This window comes from Pelobates fuscus, chromosome 13 (genome assembly GCF_036172605.1).
Source record: "Pelobates fuscus isolate aPelFus1 chromosome 13, aPelFus1.pri, whole genome shotgun sequence".
In the NCBI taxonomy this organism is placed as follows: Eukaryota; Metazoa; Chordata; class Amphibia; order Anura; family Pelobatidae; genus Pelobates; species Pelobates fuscus.
In genome coordinates this window covers 112517164-112530088 of record NC_086329.1, presented here as the reverse complement: position 1 = coordinate 112530088, position 12925 = coordinate 112517164, and the positions used below count along the sequence as shown (strand labels likewise).

Sequence of the window (12925 nt, the reverse complement as noted above, 5' to 3'; positions counted from 1 at the left end):
GCAACTAGACCAAATGAAGGACACGTGATCAGTAGAATACAGCAACCCCGTAGACATACGGAGTAGCAGACGCCCGGGCCTCGGCTGTTGTGAGACCTACCCTACTACACACCTCCACAACTACAGGAACACTACACACAAATCACTATCATTGGTATGAATACGAGGACCTGCGAGTCCAACGAAAATGCGGGCCTGCGAGCCCATCTGATACTGATATTGATAATAATACCGATGTATACAAGAATTAAATGGTATGCATATATGTAGACAAGCGAACCTCAAGATATCTTTACTATGGAATACAAATTCAAACTTTACTCAAAGAGGGACCTGCGAGTCCTACATACTGCAGGGCATCTGCGCCCACTAGACAGCACGACTGTATATGGCTAATACCATAATCAATATCAACTATTGAGGCGACCTGCGAGTCCCACTATACAATATTTGATGCATGTTGAAAAATCAATAAAAATTATATTTACAAAAAAAAAAAAAACATCTGGTAATTCCCTTACCTTTCAATAGCTGAAATAATGGTGTGCTCAGTATTCATGATCTCATTGTCTAATGGTTTGTGTGAGTGAGATAAGATTACAGGAGCAGTGAGATTTTTCATTTTATGTTAAATAAAGTCACAGAGATATGTAAGCTGTGGGCCACGTTATGCAGCATGTTTGACTCCTATAAAGAATATTGTCATCTCATGGGATATTGTAATTATTTACACTGAGCTACAATGAATATTTTTTACCAGCTATTTATTAAAAATAATTGAGTTAAATCTCGCGGGAATCATCATTAGCAATAACACTGTAAAACCTCTAAAATATATATTTTTTTTTTTTATAAAAAGTCCCAAGGGTTTTATTTCTTAATGTGAACTTATAGACTCCAGTTACAGCATTTGTAAGAAAGGATACTGGGTCTAAATATCAAGCCTGAGACATGGCTTTGTAAATCTGCAACCATACAACTACAATGTAATTTAAAACTAAGCATTTTATTTACATTTCAGTTTTTTTGACTATTTAATGTGGTGGCTGGCTTGCAAGCACTTGATAGCTGTCATAGAATTACCCCTTGAGCCACTAAGTGTTTTTAACTATTTGCCGACTGGCTGCTCTCTTGCATAAAGTTTTTTGAAATCCAATGATAAGCATCTGATCGGGATTTCCGTCGCCCACTGGTTTCTGGTCTGACTAAAATCCAAACCATATTCAGTCCCATTTGGAGCCTGAATTACAAAATCTGAACATGGTTAAATATTACAAGCAATGTCTGAATTTTGCATTTTGAATGGCCCCAGAGGGAGTCGGCTGGTTTTGCCCCATTTTGAACTTCAGTGAATAACGCCATATATCTCCTAAATGTGAGAGACACAGAAGGATATTGATACCTTAGAGAGAGTTCAGAGAAGGGCTACTAAACTGGTTCATGGATTGCAGGATAAAACTTACCAGGAAAGGTTAAAGGATCTTAACATGTATAGCTTGGAGGAAAGACGAGACAGGGGGGATATGATAGAAACATTTAAATACATAAAGGGAATCAACACAGTAAAGGAGGAGACTATATTTAAAAGAAGAAAAACTACCACAACAAGAGGACATAGTCTTAAATTAGAGGGACAAAGGTTTAAAAATATCAGGAAGTATTACTTTACTGAGAGGGTAGTGGATGCATGGAATAGCCTTCCAGCTGAAGTGGTAGAGGTTAACACAGTGAGGGAGTTTAAGCATGCGTGGGATAGGCATAAGGCTATCCTAACTATAAGATAAGGCCAGGGACTAATGAAAGTATTTAGAAAACTGGGCAGACTAGATGGGCCGAATGGTTCTTATCTGCCGTCACATTCTATGTTTCTATGCATGCTAATCTGGATTGAAAGCCCATATAAATGAAGATATTTGTTATGTAATTATCAGAATTGAGAGATATCTGCTTTTATCCACTTGCTTAGATTAAGGTCTGCAGCGAAGTAGCGAAGTGGAACATTTGAGCAAAATAATTGTTATTTAATTTTTAACTTGTTTTATGCTGCTGCCTGGCGTTCTGCTCAAGTTACCAAGCTGCTGCTACATTCCACATTGGGTGGAGATACGCTTCTGATTTTATTCCAGTTTGTAAGTGCATTCTAATACATTTTTACAAAGTTTTAATTTTACTTCACCATATGCGTTTTTTTTCTCCTTCCTACATATATAAGGAGACATACCATCTGGAACCTTTCCCGGTCCATTTAACCCCTGGTGGGGTGACAAGCCTGAATCATCACATGTTTGTGAGTTTTCTACCAACATCACATATTTAATTGTTTCCTTACTATATTACACTATGTCATGTTTCTTATTATTATAGATCTCCATAGATCTCCAATTTGACCTACTCATCCTGGTCCACATTTCCAGGTGGCTTTTTATATTTTATATGTATACTAGTTTTTTTTTTCCCATTTTTGTTGTGTTTATTTCGTGTAAGGTGTTTGTGAGGTACACCTGGGAACACTTTTAGATTTTACGTAGCATATTATTCACTTTAGTGTATATACCTGTTTTTGTCTTACACATTTGTAATAGTGTGAAGTTGGCGGCTCACATGTGGGCCACTGATCCTGCTATCAAGCCTAGCCACGTACCTCACAGTCCAGCACCTCCAGATTAACCTAGAGGCACAAGCACCTGATCAGGGCTGCCCGTAATGCCAGCACCCGGTGAGACCCATCATGGCGCCAACTGAACACACACCCCACAGACGTGGCGGCACAATGCAGCTGAACAAGCAAGCTTCTTTGAAAGTGACAGCTGCTTTGATGTACCTGCTCTGTGAGCAGTATCTTACTGCAGTATTACCTATTACAATCACGTGCCATCAGGCCTGTTGTGGCAGACTCTGGTGCAGGACTTTCTTTGGCCCCTACAAGGTATAGACTAAGTGGCCTTCCTCTCTCCTCTCTACCTACATTATTATTTGCAATGGGGCACCTTTCATTTTGAGTTTTCCTTTTTTACGAGTTCACAGAACTGTGTCACACCTTGGACTAAGGATAACGTATAACCGGTCCTTAGAATGGCCGGACTTAACATATCCAAGAATAGTCAAAATACTTGCCGAGGTCAGGAACACAGAATCAGACACAACGATGAGGGAAAGTCAAAAGTCAAAGTCAAAACGAAGCCAAAGTCAAATATCAGAAAATCAAGATCAGGAACGCACTCTCGGATTACCATCAGGATGAAACCACGACAGGGCAATGAGCAAAAGGAGAATTGGGTTTAAATACTCCTCGTGTGGATCCGATTGGCTGTAACTGGCCTTTGACCCCCAAAGCAATTACCAGTTTTCCATGTGCATGATTGCTGCTCAGCACAAACCCTCCTGTGGATCTGACTGGCTATGACTGGGCTTTGACTCGAAAAGCAATTACACAGGTTTCCATGTTCATGATTGCTGCTCGGCACAACTTTTCCTATCAGGACAGTAAATACCATTAACCACATTTTTATGTGCCAATGAATACGTGACAATAGGGGGCCTCCTGGAGACATTACTATTCATGTTAAATAAGTGACCCATTATTGTAATTCATAAAATGGTGCAGTTACTCAGACATGCCTTGTGATCTCTTGTTGCCACTCTTTTCAAACACCACTTGCAATGTCTTTGCATCCTAAGTTGTCCACGTGCGCCGACCTCAACAAACGGTTGCGCGGTCCGCAACGTATAATTAAGAGTGCTGCTCGTGACGTGAGCACACTTTTAAACAGCCAATGGGAGCTCCTGGTAGTTTCAGTTTACCATTGGTCCACGTCATTCCGGGACCCCAATGCAGTGCATTTTGGATGTGTGGCATGAGGTGAATCAATCACAAGTAACTGGCATGGTGTTTAAAACTCCCAAGGCCTGTACATTGTGTTCTGTTGTGGTTTCTGTCCCAGTATCCTTTAGTGTGTTCCTTGATCTATTGTGTTAATTTCTGGTAATGATCTTGGCTTTGTTACAGTGGAATTACTTGCCTCCAACAAGCCATGCAGACCCCCTCCTGCCGTGCAGTCTGACCGCTCCACATGGCTGCGTGGCACAATGAGGGGGACTTACCTCCCTCGAGTCCTGCAGACCTCATTTTGAGGTCTAAATGACCGCATGGCAGGAAGTCTATGTATAGATGTGGATGTGATATCACGCAAACTCTTAAAGTGACCACATCATCATTGCAAATCTAATCTGTTTTGGATTGCAGTGATGACATGGACCTATCAGAAATTAGATAAACCTTTTTAAGGCTTGTTGTGGTCCCCAATCATTGCGCTATCGTGTTAGATCCTCGTTAAGTTCTCCAAGTGATTCACTTTTGATTTCCTGTGTTTGACCTCAGCTTCATATTTGACTTGTGATTTCTGGTATCCTGACCTCGGCTTTGTACTTGACTCATGATACTCTGGTATCCTGACCTGGCTTTGTCTTGAGTCTGAGTATTTCTGTAATCCTGACCTTGATTTATCTTGACCCTGTTTCTTGTTGTATTAATAGTCCAGCCATTCTAAGGCTCGGTAATACGTCTTTTGGATCCACCTGTTGTAGGTTTCCTCTTTCCTGCATGTTGGGGTAGGACTCCCATGACAGTAACTGACTCTGTGTTTATCTTTATCCCTTTACTGTGTTATTTGCCTGTCTGATTTGACTACTGTGTACCTTGTTCTGGCCTGTTCTCCTTTTCTCACAAAATTTTCATATGTTGCTCACATCACCCTCAGCTACCCAGGGATATGATTATTATGTTGATATGTTATGTATGTTGTATGTTTTCAATAATTGTTAAAAATTTTAACTTTTCTGGCCACTAGATAATTGCGTTTGATAAGTGCCCAATTATCTAGCCTGGCCCAGAGGAGGAGTTATGTACTGTTTAAATTGTGTGCCCTGTTTCTCAGTAAATCAGTCTTGTTCCAGCATTAAGCCTTGGCTCATGTGTGGATTATTTGGCGATACCAGCGATTTCTTACTCTGTGGATTATTTGGCGACTTTATGTTATGGGAAGAAGGGAATGCCTGACGTAGTAAAGGATTGTACTGTCACAATAAGTCTACCATTTTGTGGCTGGGCTGTTGTTGCTTCTAGATGTTTGTGGTAGCATCCTATGAAAGTGCCCCTTTTAAAGTCACTGGTACAATCAGAACCATGCTTCAAGCTCATGAATGAAATACCAAAACAAATTATGAATCTCATCTACCAAGAGCAAACCCAAGCTTTCAGTGTTTATTTCTGACAGAAAAGCCCTCTTGATATTTGTTACATCTTTTCTCTGGTTTAATAAAATGTAGATCATAGAAAACGTGTATGGGATTTAGGGTTTGTTACTTGGGCCCTATTTCAATTCGTAATTGTATTGGTGTAAAATCCCATCATCCTCATCTGTTTGAAGCAATTTTTTTCCATTATTTGTGTGAATGTGAACAAGGGCAGGTAATGGAGGCACTTTCTTTATTGAATATTTACTTTGACAATTTTTTCGAGTACATATGCATACAAAGTATGTAACACCCTAGACTGTGTACTCTTTCTATACTCCAGAATTGTCTGTCACTCAAGAAATATCATGTTGGAGTCCATAAGAAACAGTATTGGAACTGACAAACTGATGAGATGGTCAAATACTGATTTTAAAGCAAGCATACCATAACCGACCAGCAGATGTCACAAATATTTGTACACGGTATACACTAAGGAGTCTGTTTATTCTGCTATTTTTCTAAGACAGACAGGTGACATTTTTTCTCTCCTATGGAATTAATTGGAAAAGAAGTTCTAAAATCATGAACACTAAAGGGAATCCCTCGATTCTAGAACATGAAAGGAAGGTCCTCATTAAAACACAAAACAAGATCCATTTCTAAAGAAGATAAAAGAAAGCACCCACCTCTCTACAACATTAAAGTGAAGGTCTACTTCACAACTTAGCATTAAAGAAACAGCCTGGAAATGAAACATGCTTATTATGCATAACATTCACAACTTTCAAAACATCATTCACCTCTAATTGAACAAGAGATCTATGGAGGAAATGTATTTGTTTTCTTAATTTTATTTTACAATTTATGATAAAAACAGTTTCTTTGATACCCTATACAATGCTTTCTTCATATCCTTGTTTCTCAATGTATATATAATCGGGTTAAGCAGTGGAGTTATAACAGCAAACAGTACTGCAGCTGCTTTCTCTTGATTTAATGAGTCTTGTGTAGATGGTCGCATATATATAAATAAAGCTGTTCCGTATTGGAGGGAAACTGCTGTGAGGTGAGCACTACAGGTGGAGAATGCACGTTTCCTTCCTTCTGTTGTTTTTATCTTTATGAGAATTCTCCCAATGAAGAGGTAGGAGAGAAGTGTTAGAAATAAAGTTATTATGGTTAAAGTTCCCGTCACCATATTGAGTAGTTGAATATTAAGGAAAGTATCTGCACACGCCAAACTCAATAATGGTTTAATATCACAGAAGAAGTGGCTCACTAAGTTTGGACCACAAAATGGAAGCCTTGAGGTCATAACAGAATGTAAGAGTGCGTGGAAAAATCCAGTAAACCAAGAAATGAAAGTACAATTTATACAAACCTTGCTGTTCATGATGTTGGTATAACGCAAGGGATATCCGATTGCTACATATCGGTCATAAGACATTGCTGAATAGAGAATAACTTCAGTGCTTCCAAAGAAATGAAAAAAGTGCATTTGAGAGATACAGCCAGCAAATGAGATACTTGTCTTAACTGATAAGAAATTTACAAGCATTTTAGGTACAGCTACTGATGAATAACAAATATCAAGAAATGACAAATTCCACAAAAAGAAATACATGGGAGTGTGAAGACTATTGTCCATGAGGGTAACCACCATGATAGATATATTTCCTACTAATGTTAGTATGTAGAGCATCAAAAAACAAACAAATAGGATCACCTTAAGTTCTGAGACATCAGTCAGTCCAAGCAAGATGAACTCAGTCAAAGATGATTGATTTTCTAAGGTCTTTGAATGCTGGAGACCTGCAGCATAAATAAATATATAAACAAGCAAACATAAATATGTTACTGTAATTAAGTAAAAAGTTAGTGCTTTGCATTAATATTGATATCAATATTTTTTTCCTTTTATAACGTCTGATTTTCACAGTATCAGTTTTACATAACTTGTGAAAATAAAACTATCATTATGGCCAATGAGCAGTAGAAACTGAAAACACAAATGGTGACAGACCCTCTGTCTCTGAATTTTAAACTTTTAAACTCTTTGTTCGCCTAACAGTTCGTATAGAAAAGATTCACCTTTATTTTTGCTAATGGCTGTTCAAATAACGAATTATCTACCGAACGATCAACTACCCAGTCCGGAGCGTGGCGCTTGTTAACCCCAATGCCCTTATTAACACCTCTGAAAACCACAAGCTCCCTAACATTCTCAGTGATCAACTGGGTGGTCAGTGTTCGTATGCACGAGCACGTGGCGGCGGCCATCTTAAGATACGAATGCAGCAGTGTTTTGTCGTCGAGTGTATGGAACTAAAATCGGACGCTCGTCGGCACGAACACCGCTGGGTTTTCCACTTCTCGTTCTGTTCGACAGTTATTGCACGAACGGAGCGCAGTTCATTAGATACAATATACCTAACTAGTTACATTGAATGCTCATGTATACGAACAGCCACATTTGACTCTTTTAATGGATTTTGACTGTACGAAAGAGAACATGCATGTTTTGGGCATGAAAACATGCATGTGGTCGGTCAAAAGATACTTCCACCTAACTCTTGAACCCATGAATTGATCTGGGTGATTTTTCAATATGTTGTTCCCCCAGATTAGGGTTATCAGGGGATATATATTTTGTGAGGTTCCCATATGTTTTCACGGTGTTTGTAAAAATGGGTAATGATGTATTTGAGATGATACAGTAATTAACTAAATTTTCTCCCAAACAGAGGGGTGGGCTTGTGTACAGTATCTGGGAGTGTTTAAGTATAAAACTCTGTTTTTATTGGATTGTGAATGTCATGTCTTGTGCCCCACAAGGTCCACCTGGGTGGTAACCTTGTGGGGAAAACTGTATAAAAGACCAGCATGTGCCATTAAACCTTCAGTTCTTACTTTACCCTCAATCTAGAGTCTTGTCTCTTATTGGGGGAAATTATTATAAAGCTATCAGCTTGTAAGAGCTTCTCTACTTGGATGCCTTCTGGAATGCTGTGAACTACCCCTCACACTCGGGAGAAGGACACCCTCTAGCGGTGGCAACCCCTCTACTCATCAGGGTAACTGCTACATTTGGTTGCAGCGGCGGGATGGTCCTGTCTTCCCAAAGGAGGTACTGCGCTAATGGAGAGTCAGTATGAGAAGCTGAAGCGGCTGACTTTGAAAGACTTGCTAGAGAACCCTGGACGACCGGCTAGTAACCGACCATGACGAGAATTGATAGCAGAGCTTGTCAAACTGGACTGCACCACCACTATGGCCGAACCAAATTTACCCAGCGCAGAGGAGGAGGAGATCCAGGAAATAGTTCAACGAAGTTTGGACAAAATACCTCTGCTGAGCTGGTCATCCAACTCCTCAATGCAGCAATGGAAGAGGCTAGAGAGAAAAGGGCACACCAACTCCAGGTAATGGCTGCACAAAGACCCGAAAGCCCAGCGTGTTACCAATTGCGAACCCCGGCGAACGGAAAAAGGTACCGTTTGCAGCCTTTAAAGTGTTTCAAGAAACAGATGGGGAAATTGATGGATATTTGGCCGATTTTATATTTAATGCTGTTTTTATTGGAATAAATTCCTTTTCGATTACATTGTTATAAAAACAGACAAGACAATGACATAGGATATTTCGAACATGCATATACATACAGCTACATACATTTATGAAACAATATAGGTAATTTACGTTATATACTTTACCTAGATAGCATCAAAACATAACAAACATTTAACAGTACTTGGATGAAACAATAAATAATAGGGATGGGCAAGTCAGCTAGGATGATCTTTAATCTTAGATATCATATTATCAGAGTGTTGAATATACTTTCTATCGTTATTAAAATATGCAGCTCCTCTTTCCATTTCGAACTAGGCTACCAATTGAAATATTATATAAATACAATGCCCTATATGCTTTGCACAGCTGGTATCGGCATAATTAGCATTAAACAAGGAAAGAGAGGAAAGAGAGAGATGGTAGAGAGAGAAGCAGGGCTCGAGTCCTGCAGGAACGCGTGGGAACGGCGTTCCTGCACTATTTCCACAGCAGGAACGCCGTTCCCATTACTAGTCCTGCAGGACCCAGGGCTGGCACAAGCGGCTGCCAGAGCAGGGAGAGCACAAATCCGAATCCCCTGTCTCTGACTGGGGACTCGGATTTTTAAACTCACCTCTCCCCCTGCAGTCAGTGGAGTCGTCCGGCCTCTCCTGATGATGTCAGTAGGAGGGGGCGTGACTTTCTCTGCTCTTCTCACAGGACCGCTGGGGAGCAGAGGAAGTCACGCCCCCTCCTCCTGACATCATCAGGAGAGGCCGGACGACTCCACTGACTGCAGGCTGCAGGTTCCAGATCCTGTCCCACCCCTCCTGGCCCAAGGTAAGCCTCAGGGAGGGAGGAAGGTACTTCCTGTCCCCCTATTTAAGGCCCTGTCCCCCCTCCTTAGTCCCTTTCCTCAGTCCTTGTCCCCCTCCTCAGTCCCTGTCCCCCTCCTCAGGCCTGTCCCTTTCCTCAGTCCCTGTCCCCCTATTTAAGGCCCTGTCCCCCTCCTCAGTTCCTTTCCCCAGTCCCTGTCCCCCTCCTCAAGCCCTATCCCCCTTACTCAGTACCTGTGCCCCATCCTCAGTCCCTGCCCCCCTCCTCAGGCCTGTCCCTTTCCTGAGTCCCTGTCCCCCTATTTAAGGCCCTGTCCCCCTCCTCAGGCCTGTCCCTGTCCCCCTATTTAAGGCCCTGTCCCCCTTCCTCAGGCCTGTCCCTTTCCTCAGGCCTGTCCCTTTCCTCAGGCCTGTCCCTTTCCTCAGGCCTGTCCCTTTCCTCAGGCCTGTCCCTTTCCTAAGGCCCTGTCCCCCTTCCTCAGGCCTGTCCCTGTCCCCCTCCTCAGTCCCTGTCCCCCTATTTAAGGCCCTGTCCCCCCTCCTCAGTTCCTGCCCCCCTCCTCAGTCCCTGTCCCCTTATTTAAGGCCCTGTCCCCCTCCTCAGGCCTGTCCCTGTCCCCCTATTTAAGGCCCTGTCCCCCTTCCTCAGGCCTGTCCCTTTCCTCAGGCCTGTCCCTTTCCTCAGGCCTGTCCCTTTCCTCAGGCCTGTCCCTTTCCTCAGGCCTGTCCCTTTCCTAAGGCCCTGTCCCTTTCCTAAGGCCCTGTCCCCCTTCCTCAGGCCTGTCCCTGTCCCCCTCCTCAGTCCCTGTCCCCCTATTAAAGGCCCTGTCCCCCCTCCTCAGTTCCTGCCCCCCTCCTCAGTCCCTGCCCCCTTATTTAAGGCCCTGTCCCCTTATTTAAGGCCCTGTCCCCTTATTTAAGGCCCTGTCCCGTTACTCAGTCCCTGTCTCCCTCCTCAGTCCCTGTCTCCCTCCTCAGTCCCTGTCTCCCTCCTCAGTCCCTGTCTCCCTCCTCAGTCCCTGTCCCCTCCTTCAGCCCTGTCCCCTTACTCAGTCCCTGCCCCCTCCTTCAGCCCTGTCCCCTTACTCAGTCCCTGTCTCCCTCCTCAGTCCCTGCCCCCTTGCTCAGTCCCTGTCTCCCTCCTCAGTCCCTGCCCCCCTCCTCAAGCCCTGTCTCCCTCCTCAGTCCTTGCCCCCCTCCTCAGTCCCTGTCCCTTTCCTAAGTCACTGTCCCCCTCCTCAAGCCCTGTCTCCCTTACTCAGTCCCTGTCTCCCTCCTCAGTCCCTGTCTCCCTCCTCAGTCCCTGTCTCCCTCCTCAGGCCCTGTCTCCCTCCTCAGGCCCTGTCTCCCTCCTCAGTCCCTGTCTTTTTACTCAGGCCCTGTCCCCCTCCTCAGCCCCTGCTCCCTTCATCAGCCCCTGTCCCTTTCCTCAGCCCATGGCCCCTTCCTCAACCCATGTCCCCCCCCTCCTCCTAAGCTCCTGTCCCTTTTCCACAGCACTGTCCCCCTACTCAGCCCCTGTCCACCTTACTCAGCCCCTGTCCACCTTACTCAGCCCAGTGCTCTTACTCAGCCCCTGCATACGAGCATCAGCCCCTGTCCCCCCTCAGTCCCTGTCCCTCTTCCTCAGCGCCTGTCCCTCTTCCTCAGCACCTGTCCTTCTTCCTCAGCGCCTGTCCCTCTTCCTCAGCGCCTGTCCCTCTTCCTCAGCGCCTGTCCCTCTTCCTCAGCCCCTGTCCCCCTTCCTCAGCCCCTGTCCCCCTTCCTCAGCCCCTGTCCCCCTTCCTCAGCCCCTGTCCCCCTTCCTCAGCCCCTGTCCCCCTTCCTCAGCCCCGGTCCCCCTTCCTCAGCCCCTGTCCCCCTTAGTCAGCCCCTGTCCCCCTCCTCAGCCCCTCAGTTCCTGTCCCTTTCCTCAGTTCCTATCCCTTTCCTCAGTTCCTATCCCTTTCCTCAGTTCCTATCCCTTTCCTCAGTTCCTCTCCCTTTCCTCAGTTCCTATCCCTTTCCTCAGTTCCTATCCCTTTCCTCAGTTCCTATCCCTTACCTCAGCCCTTGTCCCCTTCCTCAGCCCATGCCCCCCCCCCTCCTAAGCTCCTGTTTCTCTTCCTCAGCTCCTGTCCCCCTCCTCAGCCCCGTGCCCTTACTCAGCCCCTGCATACAAGCGTATCATTTTTGGGGGTTGGGGGGAGGGGGCGGAGGGGGCGGGGAGTGGATCTTGGGTGAGTTCCTGCACTTTTTTACCCAGGACTTGACCCCTGGAGAGAAGGAAAGAGAGAGATGGTAAAATCAACTGAAGCAATCTTTGATTTTAGATATCAAGTTATCAAAGTGATGGATATACTTTCTGTCATTATTAGAATAAGCAACTCCTCTTTCCATTTCAAGCTTATATAATAATTGAGTTATAAACTGTCTACTGTCAGGTGTATGAGTTTGTTTCCAGGTTCTTGCGATTAATATCTTCGCCGCTATAAAAGAATGGAGTCTATCCCACTTAAGATGGAGTAAGCCTATATGTGGACACTTTTTGATCTTAATATTAAAAAACTCTAGGAAGCGATATATTGAATCCCATAAGTTAGAGATTATTGGGCAACTCCACCATATGCATATCTCCTTCATGCTTGTGGCATCTCCAACATAGAGATGAATTAGATATAGATATTTTAGCTAATCTCGTTGGTACTAAATACCACCTATGATAAACTTTAAAAAAGGTTTCTATTAAGTTTAAACAATGTATATGTTTTCTCAATATTTTCATGGGTGTACACCAGTCCTTATCAGTCAATACTATGTTGAAATCTTTTTCCCATTGTTTTTTAGCCGTGGGATAAATGTCTGAATAAACTTGTCTGATCAGATCCATAGCCATAGAGCATATCGATTTTGTTGTTTCTTTCTCGAAAATCTTATATACCAAGTTATTTAAGCCACTATCTCTTCTTAGTAGAGATTCATTTATAAATCCTCTAGCTCTCAAATAAGGAAAGATCTCTGTATCAGGAAGGTTTAGGTTAGATTTAAGATCCTTAAACGGCAACAGCTTTTTATTTTGAAGGAGATCCTTGACATAAATTTCTCTTTCAGATCTCCATTTAGAGAGATTCATATCAGGGATAATCCTTTCGATGAGCCTTATATTTACTCCTTCAATTATCTTTGTTGATATCTTGAGTAATTTTTTAATTCGTTGCCATTCTCCGATCAGATGAGATACGATCATAGAGTTGGCCTGCATTAAGTGTGTATTATAATTAGTTTTATCATCCCAAATCATAAGCGATAGATCTTTCTCTTTT

The 12925-nt window shown here is 43.4% G+C and overlaps 1 protein-coding gene across 1 annotated transcript; it reads right to left on the bottom strand.

Moving 5' to 3' along the window:
• Positions 1-6097: 6097 nt before the first annotated feature.
• Positions 6098-12849, bottom strand: LOC134582742 (olfactory receptor 12D2-like). Its single transcript, XM_063439382.1, has 2 exons — positions 12396-12849; positions 6098-7047 (listed from the first exon to the last, which is right to left on the bottom strand). Exons 1-2 carry the CDS (start codon positions 12847-12849, stop codon positions 6098-6100), a joined length of 1404 nt encoding a protein of 467 aa, XP_063295452.1.
• Between the last annotated feature and the right edge of the window lie 76 nt (positions 12850-12925).

Coding starts and splice junctions, on each gene's coding strand:
- LOC134582742 (XM_063439382.1), bottom strand. CDS start 12,849: ATGATCGTATCTCATCTGATCGGAGAATGGCAACGAATTAAAAAATTA. Junction 7,048..12,395: donor ATTGACTGATAAGGACTGGT/GTACACCCATGA, acceptor TTTATGCTGCAG/GTCTCCAGCATTCAAAGACC.